At 43.3% G+C, this 23,372-nt stretch overlaps 2 protein-coding genes across 3 annotated transcripts in view; both read right to left on the bottom strand.

Moving 5' to 3' along the window:
* Positions 1 to 23,372, bottom strand: part of SGCA (sarcoglycan alpha) — a 37,183-nt gene that overhangs the window by 2,476 nt on the left and 11,335 nt on the right. For both annotated transcript variants that reach the window (XM_061589879.1, XM_061589880.1), the window contains 5 exons: positions 19,969 to 20,167; positions 18,092 to 18,254; positions 17,776 to 17,984; positions 14,253 to 14,279; positions 720 to 923 (listed from right to left, as the gene is read on the bottom strand). In XM_061589879.1, coding sequence (XP_061445863.1) covers positions 731 to 923; positions 14,253 to 14,279; positions 17,776 to 17,984; positions 18,092 to 18,254; positions 19,969 to 20,167 — 791 coding nt within the window. In that variant the 3' untranslated portion in view covers positions 720 to 730. The remainder of the gene's footprint in view (positions 1 to 719; positions 924 to 14,252; positions 14,280 to 17,775; positions 17,985 to 18,091; positions 18,255 to 19,968; positions 20,168 to 23,372) is intronic.
* Positions 10,986 to 12,243, bottom strand: LOC133366605 (histone H1.2-like). The gene has a single exon (XM_061589881.1). It carries the CDS (start codon positions 12,137 to 12,139, stop codon positions 11,486 to 11,488), a length of 654 nt encoding a protein of 217 aa, XP_061445865.1. The 5' UTR covers positions 12,140 to 12,243; the 3' UTR covers positions 10,986 to 11,485.

Here is a 23,372-nt window from a genome sequence, read left to right on the forward strand (position 1 = left end):
ACTGGAACAAATTCAGAGAAAAGGAGCAAAGACAGTCAGTGGCATAGAAAACAAGCCCTGTGAGGAAAGGGTGAAGGAAACGGGTATGTTTAGCCTGAAGAAGGAAACACTGAAGGGGGGCATTTTCAAATACCTGCCACATAAGGCTTGTTCACATGTTACACGGAACACAGGCACAAGCTGTCTCTAAACATGTACACATCTTTGTGTGAAAGAGTGTACACTTGTTGGTTTTGTACACCTCAACTACTGTGTAAGCAGCTACACTTATTGAAAGGTGCCTTATACTGAGTCAGATTATTGATTGGTCCATCTAGTTCAGTATTGTCTACACTCACTGGCAGCAGCTTTCTAGGATGTCAGATTGCAGGTTTTGCTCCTCCCCTTCCTGACTTTGTTCTCAGTTAGTAATGGCTCCCTAAGTGTAGACCCCATGGCTGCTTCAGCATGTATGACTTGACTTCTTTCTAGTAATAAACCTTACTTTTCTTTATTCTTTCAACTACCAGTCTTAACAGACCAGCTATTTCTACAGTCTGCAGCAAGACACACTACCAAAAACTCTAACACGAACAACTCTCCTTAACAAACTGCACTCCCAGGAATCTTTGGGGGAAGCAACGACTGTTAACATGGTATAAGAATGCTTTAAATGTAGGGTGTGGATGTGAGCCAAATCTCTGATTCTGCAATTATGTAGTGGCCATAGTGGCACAAACCTGGCAAAGGTTCACTGCTGAGCCAGGACGAGAGGCACCTGGGCACTGTCAAGGTGGCCACTTTGCATGGGATTGGTCCTCTCGCCTGTGCGGATGTTGAACATGGGCAAAGTGGAGAGGGGCCTGGGAACGTTTCGGGTGCTGGCCATCTGCCTCAGTTCCTCTGTGTTGTCATGGACTGTGTGGTGATGCACCATCTGGATGCTGAAGAAGAAACAAAATGGTAATGAGAGGGAGGGAAAACATGACCTTATTGACCCCTTAAAATGGACATCATTAATTAATTTATTTGGATTTTATCCCACACTATCCTGTAGGTTCTGCATGGGTTACAGTAACTGTGATCATTTATAACAGAAGCCAAAATAAATTAGGCAGCTACTGCTGTATGTTATTTTTAGGGGTGTCACAAGAAAGCAAGCAGGGGTGCTCATGTTGTTGAATGCCCTGCTCAATTTCTGCAAAGAGAAAAAAACACACACACATATAAACTATAGTAAGATATGGACACAACTATAGATATAGATGAAAATGGAAATGGACTGCCTTCAAGTCAATCCCAACTTATGGCTACCTATGAATAGGGATTTCATGGTAAGCGGTATTCAGAGGGGGTATACCATTGCCTCCCTCTGAGGCTAGTCCTCCCCAGTTGGCTAGGGCCTGCTCAGCTTACCACAGCTGCACAAGCCAGCCCCTTCCTTGTCTGCAACTGTCAGCTGGGGGGCAACTGGGCTCCTTGGGACTATGCAGCTTGCCCACGGCTGCACAGGTGGTAGGGCACGTAACCCCTGAGCCACTCACTGTGGGGATGACCTTTAACTGGACCTTTACACCCAGGAGACATGAGCGGGGATTTGAACTCACAGACTCTGGACTCCCAGCCAGGCTCTCCTCCCCACTGTGCAACATTCATAATTTTAAAAACATTATAAATAAACATCAAGTAAACCGTAAACAATTATAATGCTGTTTCACAAAATGAAATAAAGTAAAAGAATTAGTACAATTATAAAAAAAACCATTTCAAGTTGCAGGAGATTAGAGTTCTTCTGGCAGAATTGTATAAAGAGAGGCCAATTTACCCCAAATTTATTTCTATTATCACCTGATACTCTTGATCTTCATAATATGTTAATTTAGCCATCATGGCAAAATCCCATCGCAAAGAGAAGCACACACAACAACCAGCCCCAGCCTACCCACCACCCCTCTCAGGGGGAAAAAGCTTTACTTGGGGGCCAGGCGAGGGGCAGCTCCACTAACATGGCCCTTTGGACAATTTGGGGCCCTCAAGCCTCTCCCTTCTTCTCCCATATTTGCATCCTCCAAAAGCAAAAGGCGGTCCTGCCAGTGTCTTGACACTGCGGTGTGTCCTTCTGCTTGAGATCACTGAAGTTGAGCCACAAGCCCCATAATCTCCAGCCGTTGCCATTTTCCATCAGGGATGATGGGAGTCATAGCTCAGCTTCCACGATCCCAGGAGGAAGGAGACACTACACAGTATCAAGGTGCTAGCTGCATTTCCTTTTGTGCTTGACAGAAGCAAATGTGGGGAAAGGAGAGGCAGGCCAGTAGGCCTATCTAAGCAAAGATGCCCGACTGCCAGAGCTGCTGCCTGGGGATGGGTGAATCTGTCACAGTTCAGTTTCTCATTTTTCCCTGTCTTAAGTTCAGTTCTCCACATTTCCGCATCACTTGGTGATTTTTTTTAAGTCCTCGTGAAAATTCATCAGCATTTTTGTGGGAATTTCTTCTTACATGCGCATTTGCGTGCGATTTTGCCTGATATGCATGTTTTGCAAAGCAGCTTTACCTAATATAATGCATTTTGTGTGATATTTTCACTAATGTCTGCGTGTATATGCACACTTCATCCTAGCATATGCATTTTTGTACACATTGTTTGGCTGGAGAACTGCATTGCAAAATTCAGAGAGAAGTCTGAGAATTTTAAGAGATGTCTGTGTTTCAGTTTGCAAATTGTTTCAGAAAGTGCAAATTAGGCAGGTTCACTTTTAACTGTGAATTGCATCAAATCATCCCTGACACCGTGTGCCTGCCCCATAAGATGAGCTTTTCCCCATTGTGAGGGAGCACTGGGGAGACAAAAGAAGCATCCCACAGTGGGGATAAGGAAGCAGCCTACAGGGAAGGAGGTGGTTTGTGGCAGAGAAGGAAGGCAGCACCCAGAGGAGACTTGATTCATTTTTAGGGAGAGCAGCATGCTGTTCTTCCATCTCTAAATCATATAATGAATTTATGCCAAGGACAATTATGCACCAGTTCAAATTTCAGACAATGTTCTGAAATGATTTCCCCCCCCCCTTCATTCTAAAACATTACCAATAAAGACCAACATTATACAAAACCATTTTTGGTTGACTGACCCTCACATATTCTGTACAACAGGGTTGGAGACCCTCAGACTTAAGGGCCAAATGCGGCCCACCAGGACGCTCTGCCTGCCCCTTGAAACTCTCCCCAGGCCACACCCTCAACTGGCCCTGCTTGACACCCCAAATATTTTTGGTTGGATGGATTGTGTCCTTGCTTGTCTGGATGGAGGACAGAGGGATGTGTGTGTGTGTATATGTGTGTGTACATGTACAAAGATAAAATTCAAATTTGTTGCTCTGCCCACTTTTGCCTCCAGCCCCACCCACCACCGGCATGGAGCCCTTGAAATGTTGCCCAGAAAAAAAATGCATCCCTTGGGCTGAAATAGGTTTTCCAACCCTTCCCACAGTCAGTTGCTCCAACTATTTTTTCTGTTCCTGGCTGTGACAACAGAAGTGAGCAGGGTATAGAAATAAGCAACTGGAGCAATTGACCAAGGGGAGACGGGGGTAAGGCTCGGGAGGGAGAAGGTCCAGTTCTCCTTTCTCGTATGCTCCTTTGTACCGTTAAAGTAAGCTCACAAAACCCAGGCCTTGAATGTGAACAGGTGAACACTTCAAAAGAAAGATGTGTCGGTCAGCAAAACATCTCTTATTATGGCTCCAAGAAGCAGCTAACATAAGGCACCAAGTTCTCTGCATCTATCCCTCCTGTTGCTTAACTGGGATTTCAGATTGTTTTCATTTTGAATTTTTGTTTTTAAGTCAATGTTAAGCAATGGTTAAGAGAACGGGCTATGAAGCTCCAGTTCCAGTCTTGGCTCAGCATCACTGACTGGGGTGGCCTTAGGCAAGCACTTCTGTCATTAAGCGCCTGCTGTCCATCTATCATGGAGGGATAAGCTCACCTACTTTTGTTATAACGACTGGTAAGCAGCACTTTATGCACTAATGCTAATTCCAGGGAAGTAGCCCATGTTAGTCTTTTACAGCCTAATACAAAACAAAAGGGTAAAGAAAGACCGGGGAAGGAACTGGCAATCCCACCCCATATATAACGTCTGCCTAGTAAACGTCGCAAGACGTCACCCTAAGAGTCGGAAACGACTCGCACTATAAGTGCGGGGACACCTTTATCTTTTACAAAACAAAAGAATCTTGTGGCACTTTTAAAAAAACTAGCGTGGATATAAGAGCAGGTATGGTGTAGTGGTTAGAATGTTAGACTAGGACGTGGGAAACCTGGATTCAAATCCGGACTCAGCCTAACCTTCCTCACAGGGTTGTTGTGAGGATAAAACGGGGAGGGAGAGAACCATGTAGATGACCTTAAGCTCCTTGGAAGAAAGGTGGGATATAAATGTAAATAATAATAATACTGTAGCACAAGCAGTAGTGTAGTGGCAAGTTCAGAAGTGCAGGGTCCCTTCATGTTAGTCACAGCTGAGCCCCTCCCCCCTTTTTGCTGCTGCGTTAAGAATGAGATCCTTTTTAAACCTTCTCCCACAACAACAGATATCCCTAGGAGTCAATACGCATGAAAGGGAAGAATGTTAGCTGCTGAGAAGAGTATTCTCAGTGGCTGATTCACCTCCTTTCACTCTGATTGACTCCAATCAGCAGGAAAGGACAAGGAAGCACATTAGAAGACTCTTCTCAGTGGCTAACACACTCATGCTGATTGTCTCATAGGATGCTGGAGATATAGGGATCCTACCAGGACCCTGCTCCCAAAAAAGGATGAGGTCTTAGACCCCCCCAAGACCCTGGACTACTATACCCCTGAGCACAAGGACCAGTCGACCTCATTTTGCTCTGATGCATGAAGCGAATCTTCAGATGAACAGATGAACTCTGGCTGGCAATGCCTCTCCAGCATCTCAGGTGGGAGCCTTTCCAAGGCCTGCTACCTGCTAACTGGAGATTGTCCCTGGCCCCTTCTGCATGCCATGCATCAACTTCACCACTGTGCTAAAGCTACACAGGTACCCATCCATCCACCCACGCACACACACATTGTAAGCATCTATTGATTTTTCCAGTCTTTGGGGTCAATGCTTACATTTCCTCCCCCTCTGTATCTGATCCTCACTATCTAATAGGGTGGCCACATGCCCTACTTTACAGAGGACAGTCCTCTGTTTCAAGAGCTGTCAGAGAACAGTCCTATATTTGAAGGACTTCTCTCTTTGATGGGCTGTTCAAGAAAGAGGAGCAGAGGCCTTAAAGCTGCCCATCAAGCACCTGGACAGCAGGCTGAGCAGGTCACCAGGTCATGCGCTTCCCCACTTTGGTGAAATGGATTATATTTCTGTCTTACATCAGATAGTACTTCTTCACACAATGCATACTTTAAACTATGGAATTTGCTCCCACAGGAGGCAGTGATGTCCACCAGCTTGGATAGCTTTAATAGAGGATTAGCCAAATTCCTGGAGGATAAGGTTATCAATGGCTACTAGCCATGATGGCTATTCTGTGCTTCCACAGCCAGAGGCAGCATGCTTCTGGATACCAGTCGCTGGAAATCGCAGGAGGGGAGAGTGCTCTTCCACTCAGGTCCTGATTTCGGGCTTCCCATGGGCATCTGGTTGGCCACTATGAGAACAAGATGCTGGACTAAGTGGACCATTAGCCTATTCCACCAAGACTCTTCTTTATGTTCTTATGTTCTTAAATTATTGTCAATAGTTCTAAATTTACATCTATATTTATAAATCAGCATATTCAAATATTATGCCAATGTGTCCTTTTTGTTTTCTTTTGGGGAAGCATTTCCTCCTTTTAGGCAGATGCTATTTACTATCTAATAAAGTGTGTCCTAGTCCATGAAAGGTTATATGCACATCAATGTTCAAAGTGGCCTAGGCTAGGCTGCCATCCCACTTCTTTTGATTTGGGCCTGTAAGCATTCCATTTATTTTCATACATATTTGAGTCTGCCCTAATCATCCCACTTCTCCCCCTGTTTTGAAACCATCCCACTCCCCCCCGCCACTTTGGGCATGGATAAAAATACTAAACATTGTTATATTTTTCCCCCAGGGGGAATGCTCGCAACTGTTTAGCAAATAAACAAAATGTGTTTAAAAAAACACCAAATCACTAAGTAGAAGGGGCAGACATGTGATGTAAAACTTCAGGCAGTGTTTTCGTGACATCACAGAGTACCAAGTTGACATCACAGAGCACCCAGCTGTATTCCCATGACAACCAGCCAGACCTATATACTCAAAATGTGTATGTGAGATGGACAGGTTTTATTTGCCTTGCAGCTGAGCACCATCAACTTGAGTTCCTCTACACTCCAAAACACGCAAACTCAAAATATTGTTGTGAGAGGTTAAAAAGAGATACTAGACGTGTGTTGACACTTGAAGAAGGATACTCAGGAAGCAGCATCTGCTTATTCAGGAAACCCCAAGTCTCAGAGCAAGAACAGGGTGAGTGAATGAGTGAAGTTGTGAATGTGAAGAGATCTTTGGAGCCACAAAGCCTCCAAATGTGTGTACATTAAATTGGGGACGTGGAGGACATGCCTGGACAATACATACTGAAAGAGAAAGAAAAGAGCCACATTTAAATCTGGGAAGGAAGGGAGACACATTTCCCCTCCCAAATAGATGCCAGGACAGTTCCAAACTGCCTGAAATATCCAACCAGAAACAAAAGGAAAAGAAAAGTCAAACAGAAGATACTTTCTGAACAGTATGATGGAGTCAAATGAATTCCCAGAAGTTCCTTCGGTAGGTGCATCTGAATCAGGTTCAACCAATATGGCCTCAAACCCACAATCAGAAGATGCTGAAGAATCTGATAGTTCCCAAAACGCTCAGTCCTCAGGTTCTTCTGAGCCCCCTTCTCTACTGGATCCTTCATTACAGAGAGGCAGAAATCCTGGGACAAAGACAGCCATGACTTCTGATCAGAGCCAAAAAGCTGCGAAGCAGATGAATCCATCAACAGCCATTGTGCCCAAGCTACCCACCACCCATCTTTCCTTGCTGATCTTCACAGCTGTAGCCACCTGCAAGAAAAAGTCTGGCCTTTCCATGCAAGCCCTTAAGAAAATTGTGACCAGCATGGGCTACAACATGGACAAGAAGAAACACTATTTCCTGAGATCCATCAAAAACATGGTGTCCAAAGGACAGCTCTGGCAAGTGAAAGGGACGGGAGCAACAGGCTCCTACAAGATCAACCCCAACATTGGGAAGAAGAAAAATCAGCCAAAGATGAGAGGGAAAGGCAAGAAGGCAAAGGATGCCACCAAGACAAAAGGCAGCCCAACCACTTCTAGGAATGGCAGGAACAATGGGAAGAAGCAAGGGAAGGGCGAATCCAACAGAGCCACCAAGAAAAACCGGGTGCTAACTATTCAAGCTTCCCAGAATCAGGTCAAAGTGTGAAGGATGCCTGCCCTGTCCTCCAGAGTGACTTCTGCATCCTTATGACTAATAAAACAATCCCTGTATTTAAAATTCACCTATCTATGCTTTTTCTTTCTTTAAAAAATGAAAATAACATGAAGCCAGGACAGGGAGAGGAGACTCCAGGTATATGGCATAGAGGTGGATGAATCTGTCTCTTTCCAGTCTGTAGTCCCTTTTCACTTTTCTTTAACCTGCAATTTACCCATGATGTGGATGTTTTTATTGTCCTTATTCATTACTGTGAAATCGCGTCAAGTTGCTTTATAGGACGGGATCGGAAAGGATTTTTTAAAATTCTATTCAATCTCTTTTCCACATTAATCTGTGATTTTTAAAAAATCCTATTGAAATGCTTATTAAGTTATGTAATAGATACCTATAGACTTTTTTTACTCAAACTACATTATTTAAATGTGTATTTTCTCTGGAAATTAGATGTGTATTTTGATATATTTCAAATTGCCAAGAACTGCATCACAACATTCAGAAAAGTGCAAAATTGCATGGATAGCAAAGTATATTAGTCCGAAATGAGTGGATTGCATCATTACATGTAGGGAAGTTTGGATTCCTAAAGTATCCCAAATGGGGTGGAGTCACCTACATCATCAGAGAAACCAGGAGTGATTAGCATATTATTTACAAAGATAAAATAGGCGATTTCTCCCTTTAAAGACTGTAGGGCACATCCAATAGCTGTGTGAGCTAACCCAGAGAGAATTACTATGTTGTTGATTTTACTTTTATTACTACATAATATTTGTTTGTTTGTTTGTTTATTGAACAAAGTTTATATAGCGCTTGATTCTGAAAAACCCCTCTAATCGGTTTACAAAAGACATCAAATTGATTGATGAAACAGTTAAAAACAGGAAATTAAAAACTTTAAAAAAAACAATTAAAACAGCAACAGACTAAAAAAGTCAGAACACTTCAAACATATGTGTGTCTGGATAAGCTTGCCTGAAACGTTTTAAGCAGATGTGTGGTGTAGTGGTTAAGGTGTTGGACTACGACCTGGGAGACCAGGGTTCGAATCCCCACACAGCCATGAAGCTCCCTGGGTGACCTTGGGCCAGTCACTGCCTCTCAGCCTCATGAAAACCCTATTCATAGGGTCTCCATAAGTCGGAATCGACTTGAAGGCAGTACACACACAAAAAGAATCCAATGAAGGTGCCTGCCTGATATCAATAGTGCCAACAGCATGTTAGGCATTGCACAGAAGTGAGACTCCTTATCTCAGGTTTAACAATTCAAGTAAGTTGAAGAGGACTTTTATTTACTCTTGCTACCTTATAGCACTTGTTTATATGTAATATACTGCACAGAACCAGCCACAGGTCCTGCCCAAGCAGTCTAAAATGGAGGGAATTATTATGACTCAGTGGTGAGGGACATGCAAGTTGCACATGTTCACGGGCACTCTACTTCTACCCGGGCTTCATTCAGGCAAACTGCCTTGTATTTATTAAAAGGTATGAAGAGAATCAGGACATAAAAACACTAGAAGAGTCTGCTTGACCAGACTAATGGGCCATCTAGTACAGCATCCTGTTCTCACAGTGGCCAACCACTGGATTATTTTATCTGGAGCAGCTTAAATGACTCCCAGCCTCTCCAATGGGGTCCATCACTTGAAATGACTTCCAGCTCTATATCCAAATGTGTTCATTGCTAGAAATTAGGGTGATTTCCCCCCTGCTTTCCCAACAAACATGCTTTCAGTAAGAAGATTCCTTGCAGCTAGCAGGTAGTTGATGTGGATGACCTCCAAGGTCTAAACCTCTGCTATACCAGAGTCATGCATACTGACCTGAGTGTACATGGCTGACTCTGAAAGCCATATCCCAGTAATGCGACTCGCCTCAGATTAAACCCACATTAAGTAAAGGTTGCCTGAATCCAGCCTAATCCCAAAATGCCCTTTTCTCAAAATGGACAGTGAGAGAGGGCGAGAAGTAGGATCATTCGTAAGGGGATATGGAAAGACTATCAAATGCAAAGAATGCAACATGGAGGCTGGCCAATCAGATAGTGCACCCTTCCCCTCCAGCTTTCCTCCCTTTGTGCTTGGTTCCCATAGCTACTGAGCTGCTGTTAATTGTTTTAATCATCCATATAGTGAAGCATACTGGGACAGCTGGTGCCCCACAATTGTCCATTCTCTTTGTCCAGGTAACCCATTCATTATCTAGTAAGCTATCTGCGTTATCCTATTGTGCCTTACCACTGCGAAATTACAAGAAAAATAAAAGGGAATTAGACTCATTTTGAGAAAGATTCGAGGGGTTACTTTATTTGTTCATCGACTAACATCCATAGATCCTGAAGCTGTTTACAGAATAAAATTCCAACACTAAGAGGTTAAAAACATATAAAATCAATAAACATAAGATCTAAATAAAATCAACAACAAACGATGAGCAATTTCAGGGATATACAGTATACACTATCTAAATGGACCAAAAAAAACTAATTAGGAAAAGCCTGAGCAACTAAATGCATTCTTAACAGTCTTTGCAAGCACCCTACTGTGGGTGCCTCACTTGTAGCAGGTGCCACTGCTGAGAAGGCCTATTTCCGTGTTGTCACCTAGTGATCTATTGTAAAAAGCGGCACAACTAGCAAGGCATTCTCTGACGATACAGTAGTCACCTCTGGGGAGAGCATTCCACAGTCAGGCCACCATAACCAAGAAGGCTCACTCCTTGGGAGCCACCAAAGAGCTCGTCTCAGATGTGGGGGGCAACTGGAGGAAGTCCTCTGCTGAAGATATGAAATGTAAGGACAGGTGTATATGGAGACAAATGGTCCTTCAAGTACCCTGATCCCTTAAGCCATAAAGGATGTTTAAAAAAAAAAAAAGATACCCTGAACTGGGCCTGCACTGAGAGCCAGTGTGGCTGGCATAGCATGTGTCCTATGAATATAATGCCCAACCCCAGTTAGTATCCAGCAGGTGCATTCTGAACTAATTGCAACTTCTGGGCTGTCCTTAAAGGCAGCCGCAACTATAGCACATGGCAATAGTCTAACCTAAAAGATGAGAACTGATGGTCCACTAAGCAAGAGAGATGGCACTACTCCCAAAGCCATAAACTGAAGCAGGAAGGGGCTACAATGGCATGATAGGAAAAGCTTTCTACCTTCTAACGTTGAATAGATCATAGTGGAAGCTGTGCTCAGAAGCAAGAAGACCTAAGTCCTTACTGTTGAGATAACAAATAGATGGGGCCAACACAGTCATTCTTCAAAACTCATACTTTTTCTAATTTTGCAATGCAGTTCACCAGCCGAGTAATGTGTACAAAAATGCATATCTTAGGGCAAAGTGGGCATAAAATGCATATATTACCGAAAATAACATACAAAAATGCATTCTGTTACAGAATGTAGCTTTGCAAACGTGTGTATTAGGGGAAATTGCAAAAATTTGTATATTAGGAGAAATCTGAACTAAAATGCTGAGAAATGAGGGCTTTTTAAACAAATATTGCAAATTGATCTGGAAATGTGGAGAACTGAACTTAAGACTGAAAAAAGAAGAAACAAAAAGGAACTTAAATTGATAGATCTGCCCATCTGTAGTGGTGGTTGTGGCTGAACAGGCAGGTTTCACCTCTGGTCCCACCACAACTCCATTCCATGTGCACATCTCATAATGCAGTCAACATTTCTGAGGTTGCAGGAACTGGGTGGCTTTCTACCCCTTTTTGGCTAGGGTGGGAGGACCATATCATCAGCAGAGACAGTCTCCTATCCTGCCTTCCTCTAGCACAGTGAGAAAGAGACAGACAGACAGAGCTTCCAGTTGCATCAGACTACAATACTTAAAAGACTGAGACAAGTGTGCATTCAGAGCTGCCCTCAGACATTTCTCATTCATCTTTTGATTTGACTCAAAAGATGATCTCAAGACCAAATAACAGGCATAAAAATAAAGACAGCTGAAATACGGCACTTTATTCTTTTTTCCTTCTTACACACAGTTTCAGCTATGGAAACCTCCTGTAGTCAACATATGACTCTGCACCTCAGATGGTTCAGATTTCTGTGACTTGGTCTTCTTTCTCCTTGACCTCCTCCTCTTCCTCCTCCTCCTGTTGGAGGCTTTCTTCTGCTTCAGGCTTGTCATTGCCTTTCTCCTCCTCTTCCTTCTCGTTCTCCTTTTCATCCTCCTCCTCTTCAGCACCTTCATCATCATCTGGCTGATTGCATAGGAGCCCGTAAGTCCACGGCCAGTCAGCTTCCTCAACAAGCCCTTGGCGACCAAAGCCCTCAAGACCCTCTTGAAGTAATTCTTCCGCTTCTCAAGGTCATAGCCAGTGGCTGCCACGCTCTTCTTAATAGCTTGCAGGGAGACACCGGAGCGTTTCTCAGCAGATGCCACCACCTGGAAAATTATTTTGGAGACACCACGCCTCGGCAAAAGGAATTTCCAAGGGAATGAAGGCTTGTGGGCATCTCTACCTTTAGATCTGGACCTGGATGCAGGCTTTAGTTGTAGGCCAGAACAGGATGGCTGAGGCTCCCTAAAGCTCTTGATTTCTTGCTGAGTTGGGGCAAAGAAGTCAGTAGATACTGGTTCGGAATTCCCATCATTATTCAATAAGAAATGAACTGGAGTTTCATTTACGGTACCCATTTCTCCTTAAGCTCCTTGGGTTGCTACATCCCCACCATGTGCCAAGATCCAAAAGCTTCTTTGGCTTGGCTCTTGCCTTTCTTTTACTTGATGTTCCTTTCTGAGTTTGAGGTCCTTTAGTCTGATGGTTCTTCTGGGAGTCCCTAGGCTGCCTGACTCACACAGCAAGGAAGATGTTGGGTGGGATTCCTGTGCAAGGCAGATATGATTAGGCCATCCTACTTTGCAGAGGTTATGAGGTTACAGGGGGAGGGGCTTGAATTAAATGGTTGTCATGAAAACAGCTTGGTGGATTGTGGAATCACAAATACTCTGTGATGCCTCTCTTTTGTCTGCACATGCATGTGTGCCCTTGTTTGATGACCTCGTCACACAGTGTCATCCCCAAGACATTTTACTGCCTAAGGCCAAGGTCAAGATGTTGTCCCTACCCTGTTCCATGTGTAAAAGCCAAGAAACTGCATTTTACATGGACACTGGTGGTATCTTCCACTGCAGTTGAGGGCACTAGGCTAGTTTCAGGGGTGCAGGGCATGCCATGTGGCACACACAGCTCTGTTCTATCAAAATGTTGCTACCACTTCCAACTCCCAGAGCCTGCTGTCTGAGGTGCCCGCCCACCTCAGGTCACTTCCAGACAAGCTGTTTATTGAGCATTCATCTTGATTTGTTTGCAGCGAGGTTAGGTGACCCCAGCTATTTACTGAGCATTCATTCTCATTTGTTTGCAGGAGACTAGACAACAATGTGTCAAGCAAGTCTTATCCCACACTCTCAAGAGCATTTTTCTGTCACTTTCCTTATTGCAAAAAAAGTCCGATCTTTTGGAAAAGCAGGTTTGTTAAGCAAAAGCTCCAAATCAACATTAAAATGGCACAACCTGAATTTACCTGTATGTGATTAGATCCCACCCAAAAATGCCAACAGTCTGGAAGTGCCCTCAGTTTCCCCAATTGTAAGGGCAGTCCTATAATTGTGGCCCAGAGTGCAGAAATTTCAGATGGACTGCAAGGATCTGATCAACAGACAAAATCCATACATTCAATACCAGTGACTCATACCGTTACTCGTGTGTGTTTGTGTGTCTGTTGCTTTACCCATGTTTTAATCATCCAATGTTACGGGGTCCATTTGGACACCAGGTGCACTTTTCATTGCGTAATTTATACACAAGTAGACCTGTAGGGGTGTCTTTCTAGGACACTGTCACAAACTCACCCGTACAACATGCCCAAACTTCAGCCAGTTATCACTTATAGTTTTCCTTCTGGAAATAAAAAAAACACTGGGGGCCAAAAATAACCCCAAAACCTTTTATTGTGTAATTTACAGACGAGTAGACCTACAGAGCTGTCCTTCTAAGACATTGTCACAATCTGTCACCTATACAATGTCCCCAAATGTCAGCCAGTTACCACTTACCATTTTCCTTCTGGAAACAAAAAACCATTGGGGGCCAAAAATATCCCAGCAGAAAGCCATGAAGGCAAATTTCTGCCTTTTATTTTTTATTTGACATATGGGTAGACCTACAGGGTTGTCCTTCTAGGACATTGTCACAAACTTTCACCTGGAGAACATCCCCAAATGTCAGCCAGTTACAATTTTCCTTCTGGAAATTAAAAAAAAAACTACCTGGGCTCAAAATATACCCCAGAAATATACCCCAGAAATTGTTTGTTTAATGCCCGGGGAATGTGCCACCGGTTACTGCTTGGAAAAATTCTACCTCCTTTGAATAAGGGGGGGGGGTTTGGCTCAAGGTCCTTTGGTATTGTCAAACACAGACAACACAGACAAAAGTGGTCTCTGAGGAACAAAGTTACTCCATCCTTCACTGGAAATTTCACTGGGGTCCAAATACACCCTAAAGTCAGCCAGTGTGATTTTTTAAACACTCTTTAAAATAATGTGAGTACTTCAGATCACCTCACTTTTAAAAGGCTACAATAGAAGGTATAAAGAACTAGGTGAGGCTGAAGAGGGAAAGGAGTCTTCAAAATACAAACATTGTGGCAAGAAGGGGGGCGGAAATCATGATTTCACATTTTCACAAAACCACTCAAGTGCAAATGGCGACACAGAATATTCATAGGAGGGTAAAACCACTTACTCTGAGGTCTTCATATCCCTTTTCTGCCTACAATGAAAAGAAGGGGGGAAACTGGGGTTAGGTCCAATTGGCAATAGAACAACTTTTATTTCTCAGTAATGGACTCAGGGCTATAACAAGACAACAACTGTTCTATATACTCCAGCTGATCCTATTTACCAGGGACAGCCTCTTTTTTCTGGGCCTGTGCTTGATATATCACTATCCTATTTTGACCCCATGGTTGCCTTTTCAGAGACTGTGACCATGTTTGCATATCATGCTAAACCAATGTTCTTCAATCTTGGGTCTCCAGATGTTGTTGGACTACAACTCCCATCAACCCCTGCCAGCTTAGCCAATAGCCAAGGACGATGGGAGTTGAAGTCCAACAACATCTGAGGACCCAAGGTTGAAGAACAGTGCACTAAACTATGGTGTAGCGCTGGGGAACATGCAACACTCAGGATAATTTTAAATGGATTGCAATGGGGGGTAGAGGGAAATGGAGTGTCAGAATGAGAAACTGAAAAGAGGATGCCCCGCCTATTCTTGGCTCTGGTCCCACCCATTTTTTTGATTACCCCCAAGGGAATATTGACCTCAACTGAAAAAGGGCTCCCCACCCCAGTTTAGTGTCATGTGCCTGAGGAGCAACAAACAGCAGTGAGCATCAGGCTCATGCACTCCTCTTTCCTCCCCCTGCATGGGAGTAGGAAGCATGCTCACTACAGCTCATTCCTGCTGGTTTACTGTAATGTCCAAATGCAGCCTGTGATTCATCAGAGGCACCATTCCAGGGCATGAGATGGATTAAAACGATAGTGAGTCTGTGTGTGCATAAAGTGATATACAGGGAGGGTGTCTTTTGAAAACCCATTACCAAGGTAACTTGGTTGCCATAGAATTTTGCTAAAATCCCAGATCATTTGAAAACCTAAGCACAGAAGAGGACAAGTTACACAAATGTGTATAGTTTGTGCAGCATATCCTTCCCATACTCTCTGGGGTACACTGGTTCACACAAACAGTTACTTCAGTTTAATACATCCTTAATGTGCATTAAATCCTATCCTCAGTAAGGATTTCCTCCAGCTACGTCTTGCATTCTGGCATTTCCACCTACATACAAAATACATATGAGCTGTATCACTTAAGAATGGCATATGAGACATATGAGTACAAAGACCAGATTAAATATGATGCCAGGCTCGCAAATACCTATTGCAGACATGGTTTTTAAACAGAAAATAACTGATGCAAGGGGCCCAATTCAGACTGGAACCCTAGCAGGGGTTAGAGTGGCTTTAACCATTTGTGCATGTGTATACACACACACACATGCCACCGTTCTGCTGATCCACACTGGAGGATCCATGCCTTGGATTTGCATTAAAAGGAAAACTTCTATTAGCATCAAATGAGAGGTTCCATTCCAATACAAAGAGAAGATACAGGAGGTCAAGGGATTAAAACTCCCTATCCACCACCACCAGGGTCCCTACCTGGATTAAGGGCGTGAACCTGCTGTCTTTTTAAAACCCAGCAAGGGCCAATGATCAGGGATTATGGGAGTCATCCAGCAATATCTGGGGATCAAAGGCTGCCCTAAGGTATTCTGTTCTCTTAAATCAGGTGTGGGGGACCTTTGGCCCATGGGAGTTGTAGCTCAGGGACATCTGGAGGGCCAAAGGTTCCCCACTCTTGTTTTAAATGATGTTGCCCTTGCTGCCATTTGCACCTGGAATTCTCTCCCTAAACAGAGAGCTGTTTGGGAGGGGGGCTTAAATGATATCTGGTAAAGCTCCATGTCTATTGATAGTATTATGTTATTTAGAAATGACGCAAAATGCACTGCATTTTTGATTGTCACATTCACCCATATGTTGCAGCCTCTCTCCACAAAAATAAATAAGAGAGACTATCCCATATGGATTGCAGGAATTGCAGTTGTGTGAATTTTGTCAAGCCTAGTTTGGTCCTGAATTGCAGCTCTCACTAGGAAAATATTCTAAAGTGGTGGCCTGATCTATATGGGATTCTCTCTGCTATGTATTTTTGCAGACAGAAGCTGTAGTTTATAGACAGCTGTGACAATGAAAAAGTCTGTGCATTTGTGCTATTTATAGGTAACACAGCATTGTCAATGTGTGTGGGGGAGAGGGGAAGATTAGGCTTTTACCTAAAGTGTTCGTGCAGACATAAGGCACACCTTCCTGAGTAATTCCTACAGAAATAAGGCACACCTTCTTGAGTAATTCTTACAGAAGTACCTAATGCTCTTTTTTTCTCATGGACACAACTCTGACCATATGTGCTAGAGTTTTTTGTTTTTTAAAAAAAAGCATACAAGGCTCCCATCTGGTCCCATACATATTATGCAACACTCGAGCCCTCTTCAGGAGTTATAAATTGTCGAAAGTAAACATGTGAGGGGCCAGTGGGAATGAATGTGCTAGCTCAGCCCGCTCTGTCCTCATTTCTGCTGCCTTCCAGCTAGGGATGGATAAATCTCTCAATTTAGGTTTCCCTCAATTTCTCATTTTTCCAATCTTAAATTTAGTTCTTCATGTTTATTTATTTATTATTTTATTTATATCCCTCTCTTCCTCCCAGCAGAAGCCCAGGGCAGCAAACAAAAACACTAAAAATACTCTAAAACATCATAACAGATTTCAAAATATATTAAAACAAAACATCTTTAAAAACATGTTACAACAAAACATCTTTAAAAACATCTTTAAAAAAAAAAAGCTTTAAAACCATTAAAAAGAAAAGCTTTAAAAACATCTGAAAAAGTAATTCCAACACAGATGCAGACTGGGATAAGGTCTGTACTTAAAAGGCTTGTTTAAAGGGGAAGGTCTTCAGTAGGTGCGGAAAAAATAACTCCATCAGTGTGCAATTTTTTAAAGTCTTCATGAAAATTCACCAGCATTTTAGCGCAAATTTCTCATACACATTTTTGTTTGTGGTTTCTCTAATATACACTTTTTTGCAAGGCAGTTTCCCCTAAAATAATACAATTTTGTATGTTATTTTCACTAACATATATATGTTTATGTACACTTTAACCTAGTACTTGCATTTTCGTACACATTACTTGGCTGGAGAACTGCATTGCAAAATTTGGAGAAGTCTGAATTTCGAAGGATAGCTATGTTTCGTTTCATGTATTTTTTTGGAAAGTATGAATTAGGTAGGTTCGCCTTTCAGTGTAGCCGAATTAAATGTCTTCTTCATCCCTGCTTCCAGCTTGTGGGACTGTTTGCCGTAGGGAACCTTTTGTATCCATGGAAGTTCCTTGCATGTTTTAGAACCCTGATTTTCCAGAGTTCTAGAATGCATAGGGAGCTTCCACAGATACATACAGTTACCTTCCAGGAATTGTAAAGCAATGAGAACGACAACAGAAAGCGGGAGGAGCTAGCATGATCATTCACACACACACACTGCTTCCCCTCCTATGTTTATTTTCAACAATTTGTAATGCCTAAGGAAGGTTGTGATCTCCCAAACTTCTGGATGCATATAAGCAACTTACACGCCTTCCCGTCGGCAGCACATGATGTAGGCCAGGATGACAGCGAGGAGAAGGCCCAAGAGGAAGGGGAGGAGGAAAGTCAGGAAGAAGTCACAGAGGAACATCCTGTCGGGGGCAACATCCGGAGGATTGAATTCGCTGCCTTCCTCAAGCACCCCATCTCCATAGATGGGCATCGTTTCTGTGGCGTTTATCCTTGTGAGGTCTATCTGAGGATTGTGAAAAGGGAAAGGACAAGGGGAGTGACCATCTTCGGGAAGCTGCCCACATACTCCTAGTACACACCGTTCCCCACTATCTCTAGCATCCATCTCACCAAGGTCAGGTTGCACCAGTCAATTTGGAATTGGGGTCTGAAGCTGTCATAGCAGGTAATGACTGGCTGTTGCTGCAGCTTACACCGGTAAAGGTTGTCAGGGGACTTGGTCTTTGTTAAGCATTCAGTGAACAGATCTTTGGAGCCCACCTTGATGTAAACTCTGGGAGAAAGAGAGAAGGAGCACAGCAAATCAAGAAAGGAAAGAGTGGCGAGGGGGGGGCAGTAGAATCATAGAGATCCAGGGAAACTCATGCCTCTGTTCCAGTCCCACAGACGCACAACCATGAAGCAAGTCTTGTTATATTATTATACTGTTATATACAGGCAGCTGAAACTTCCATTGATATTCTGTGCAACAAGCTGGACCTGCAACAGAATGTTGTGGTGTGGCATGTTCCTCATTGCTCCAGCCTGTCGGCTATACTCTTCTTCAGGACCACAGTGAGGCAAAGCACAAGAAGCCTGAACCAAATCTTTAGGATTATTAAGGAAATGACACCTTCAGTACTGGCAATACAGAGAGGCTTTCAATAAACTGCTTTCTGATTTGGCAAGCAGGGGCTTAGCAACTGAGCCTTGCCAATCATCCTGCAGCCCTATCTGGATGTGATGCCAGGGATTGAACCTGGAACTTTTTGCATGCAAAATATGTGCTCTGATATTGAGCTACAGTTCCTGATTTTCTGATTGTGATAGAAAAATAAATATGCCTGGAAATGTTATTTGGAATGTGAAACTCTGCAGTGTTTTTCCACAAAGGAGGCCTTCACATGGCATATGAATGTTGAGGAGGAAAGGTCACCTTGTGGGGATTTTCCCCTTCACTCTTAAAGTGGTTGTGTGAATTCCTCCAACTCCTGCTGTGAAGCAATAGCATTGAGAGAGAGGATCTCTGACAGCAGACCAGAACTTTGGCAGCAGGGCCAGATTAAGCCATGTCAAGATTCAGAGGCCCCATACCAGAGCATCTGATGATCCAAAATCATCGTCCATGAAAAACAACTCAACAACCATTAAGAAAGAGAGACAGAGAGAAATGTGTACTACATTATAATACATTATAATAGAAACAGTAATGAAAAATATATGGTAAACCACTATATTTGCATATATACATAGGCAAAAATGCAATAAAAAACTAAATAAAACAAATTTCTTGAAAAATGTTCTATCTGCATTATTACATACTTTATGATTTCTTAATTAGCATAAATGAAACTGAAGACCCTCCTCTGGCAGCTTCTGCCATTCATTCCTACACAGACTTAGCTCCTGACAAGCCACAGCTTGAAAGGAAATTTAAGTATTGCAATGGGACAGCAACAAATGAAAGCTTATTATTAAGCTGATTCTGGCCTCTACATGGGCTTCAGATGGGGCATCAAAGGGGCAAAAATACATGTTTGTCTTGCACATATTTTCCAATACAGCCCTCTCCCCAGCTACAAGACTGTGGTGGTATATGTAGGGGTGGGAACGTGGCAAGGAGGGGATTACCAGAGATGGTGCCTGGTATGGAACAGGACTTGAGAATGTGTTGGTGGGCCAGCTCCCATTGTCTCCTCTTGAAGTCTGGGGTGAGGTTGGACAACCTCGGTGGACGATGCAAGTAGGCCAGCAGCCCTTGAAGGGAAGCTGATGGGAATGGGATAGGAAGGTCAGGGTTCAGAACGTTGGTGCTGGATTTTCTATGGCAGGTTTATTAAGCCAAAGCTATTTCAATTATATCTTCTTGGTTATCTCCAATATATTTAGAGGCCCCTCATAATATGAGGCCCTAAGCCATGGTTTACTTGGCTTGTTCCTAAATCTGGCACTGCTTGGCAACTGTGCTATTCAACTACCATTCACACAAGAGACTCCTCTTCTCTTACCCTTCCTTCCGGTTTTCAATTGGCAAAGGTACGCGGCCTCCCCGGTCCAAGGCTGAGGTAATATTGATGACAGTCAATCCTTCTTGCTCCCACATGCTGTCCACAGCTTGCTGAAAAAGTTCTTGGACATCTGTAGGTAGCACTTCCTCCACGTCCCAGTTCTTCACGAAGAAGTCAGCTTGATATGGCATTTCTCCTTCTACAGAGAGGGTTATGTTAGGTCTGTTGAATTTATGTAGCATTTCCCACTACAAAAAGTCCTGAAGGAATTTATAACTATGGAGATTGGTCTGTCAAGGCAAATGGGGCACTGGCCAATCAGCCTTAAGTCTTCTCTCAGCCAACCCCACCTGCCTTCTTACTTACATCCAGTCCACTATCTTACCCAAAATGCTGGCAACACAGGGGAACATGTTTCCACCTTTGATGGGAATGTCCCAGAGTACCCTCCTTTTGGGAATCAGTGTTCAATGAAATTAACCAGCTAAGAGCACAGGACTTGTTACCAGTTGGCACTGCTGAGTATTTGGGATAACCAGAACAAGGATGGGAGAAGTGAAACTTTAGCTGGATTCTCTTGATGGCTGCAAGAATATTAAATCTCCAGGTACTGGAAATATTTGGAGGGCCTCTCTGTATAAGTGAGGTATGAAAAGGTGTGGTTTTGGTAGTGTCAGAGAAGCTGGCCACTACTGTGGATTCCAAAATGCAACTATTTAGAGGACAAATTTAAAAAGGCAAATTATGTACCATTTGGTCTGGCTTCACTGATTATAGAGCAAAATCAGAAGTTCCCAACAGAACACCAGAAAAGTATGCACTTATATGGAAGTCAGCTGCTTCTCTCTAGGGTCCAGATAAACTTGAAAGACACAATGAGTCCTGGTTTATCAGGCATTTCTATAAAACAGCAGATAAATATCTTTTAAAAATATTTAATTCATATTGGTTGTTATGATTAATGTATGTATTATGGAAAAAAATGGTTATTTGGAATCATATATTTTGTTTCACTCAATAAGATTTTCTTTGAAAATTAAAAGAAAAACAGCCCAAGGGGTGGCGCTATCTGTTAGGTTCCTCTTCCCTAGTCTCAGTGTTGCTCTTATAGAACTCAGCAAGGAGGAGGATGGGGATAAAACCAAAATTAGTTGGCTCTGCCTGTCGTTGGCTCTGGCTCCATCTACTGTTGGTCACCCTGCCTTCCGCTCTACCATTCTCAAGGGCACCAGCCAGCACTGATTTACAAGAATAAAAAAACAGTAATACAAAGACATAAACATATTAAAAACATAATCCGAGTAACAACGTCCAATCATTTGCACTGCCCAAAGGGCTGGGAAAACAAAAATGTCTTTACCTGGCACTGCAACGATGACATAAGTGCATAAGAAGAGTCTGCTGGATCAGGCCAGTGGCCCATTTAGTCCAGCGTCCTGTTCTCACAGTGGTCAACCAGGTGCCCATGGGAAGCCCGCAGGCAGGGCCTGAGCGCAAGAGCACTCTCCCCTCCTGTGGTTTCCAGCAACTGATGTTCAGATGCATACTGCCTCTTATCGTGGAAGCAGGGCTTAGCCATTGTGGCTAATAGCCGTTGATAGCCTTATTCTCCATGAATTTGCCCAGTGCTCTTTTAAAGTCTTTCAAGTTGGGGGGCCATCACTACCTCCTGTGGGAGTGAGTTCCATAGCTTAACTATGCACTGTGTGAAGAGGTGCTTTCTTTTATCTGTCCTGAATCTTCCAGCATTCAGCTTCATTTGATGTCCATGAGTTCTAGTGTTATGAGACAGGGGAGAAAACTTTTCTCTATCCACTTTCTCCATGGTATGCATACTTTTATACACTTCAATCTTGTCTTTTCTCTAAACTAAAAAGCCCCAAATGTTGCAACCTTTCCACAAAGCCAACTAAGGTAATGAACATCACATCTTGGGGCAAGAAATACTTAAGTTAGCTATGTGAAGAAATACCTCTTTTGCTTTACTGCTCAGTTTGTTTCTTGACTCTGACTTCTAGTATTATGAGAAAGGGAGGGAAGACTCTCTCTATCCACTCTCACCATACTACTCAAAAACTGATAAACCTCTATCATGCTCTTTAGCTGTCTTTTTGCTAAACTAAAAAGGCTCAATTTGGCCTTCCTTTGTAGGCAAAGTACTTCAGCTATTCGATCATTTCCCCAATGCTATTATATCCTTTTGAGACTGGATGATAATATTCTAATTGTAGCCGCACTGCAGCAGTCTGATAGAAAGGCAATGTACTACCTGCTGTTTTATTTCCAGTTCCTTTCATAATCATTCCAAATGCTGATGCATCATTTTACAGTTACTTACAGAGGTTATAATCCTAAACTCATTCACCAGAGAGAAAGCCCCACTGAACACAGAGAGGCTTATTTCTAAGTAAACCTGCATAGGATTGCACGATAGGGAAGGACCGTAGCTCAGTGGTAGAGCACCTGCTTTGCATGCAGAAGGTCCTAGTTTCAGCTCCAGGTAGGGCTGGGAATGGCTACTGGTCTGAAACCCTGAAGAGCTGCTGCCAGTCAGTGTAGGCAGTACTGAACAAGACGGACCAATTATCTAATTCCGTCTGAGGCAACTTCCAAAGTTGGTGCACCAATGAAGCTGTACATATTGTTATGGGTTTGGGGGTTGAGATAGGTGGTTTCTATGAGTCCCCTTCCAGCCTCTGATTTGGAACATGACACCTGGAGGTGGGCTCTGTAGCTGAGAAACCTGCTCCACTGGTCCGTTGAGTCTCTTTTGTTAATCCAATAGAGTGGCCAGGTGGGCTAATGGGTCTGCCAAGTGCCCCTTAACTGGTGAATGGGCGAGGGAGATCATATTGTTATTGAAACTCTTCAGGAGAGCCCCCCACCTCCTGGGGCCTAAGAGTGGCTTGTGTTTTTAGTTGTGTCTGAGGAAAGGCTGGGAACTGGAGACAGGCAGAGAGGCTGGCTCCCTGCACTGTAGCTTTAGGATGCCTCCTGTAAGCCTGATGGAAAGGCAAGATCTATTGGACTGCTGATGCCTTGTACCCCTCCATCTTGAGCTCAGGTTGGAATGTGTGAAAATAAAAAAACCATATTTCATAAAGACACCATAGACTCCGCTAACCTTCTTTCCAAGGAAACCAAACCCTGGGCAAGCGCAGGGATCCCTGGAGATTTCTCATCGCTTGGAGATTGGGGTGGTGCCCAACAATATCATTTTGCTTTGTGTTGTTTGGAGTGGCCCTTTTGGATCTCCTCACAGTCCGCTGAGCATTCACCATTCTTAAGTACTTGTGTAATCCAGACACTGGGCTATCTCACTACTCAGCCCTGATTCCAGATCACTTATGAATAAGTGAAATAGCATCAGTCCCAATGCAGATCCTTGGAGGGACCCCAATACT

The sequence above is a fragment of the Rhineura floridana genome, chromosome 11 (assembly GCF_030035675.1).
Source record: "Rhineura floridana isolate rRhiFlo1 chromosome 11, rRhiFlo1.hap2, whole genome shotgun sequence".
Taxonomy (NCBI): Eukaryota; Metazoa; Chordata; class Lepidosauria; order Squamata; family Rhineuridae; genus Rhineura; species Rhineura floridana.

Excerpts from the sequence above, each read along its gene's own strand:
- LOC133366605 (XM_061589881.1), bottom strand. The coding sequence starts at position 12,139 with ATGGGTACCGTAAATGAAACTCCAGTTCATTTCTTATTGAATAATGAT.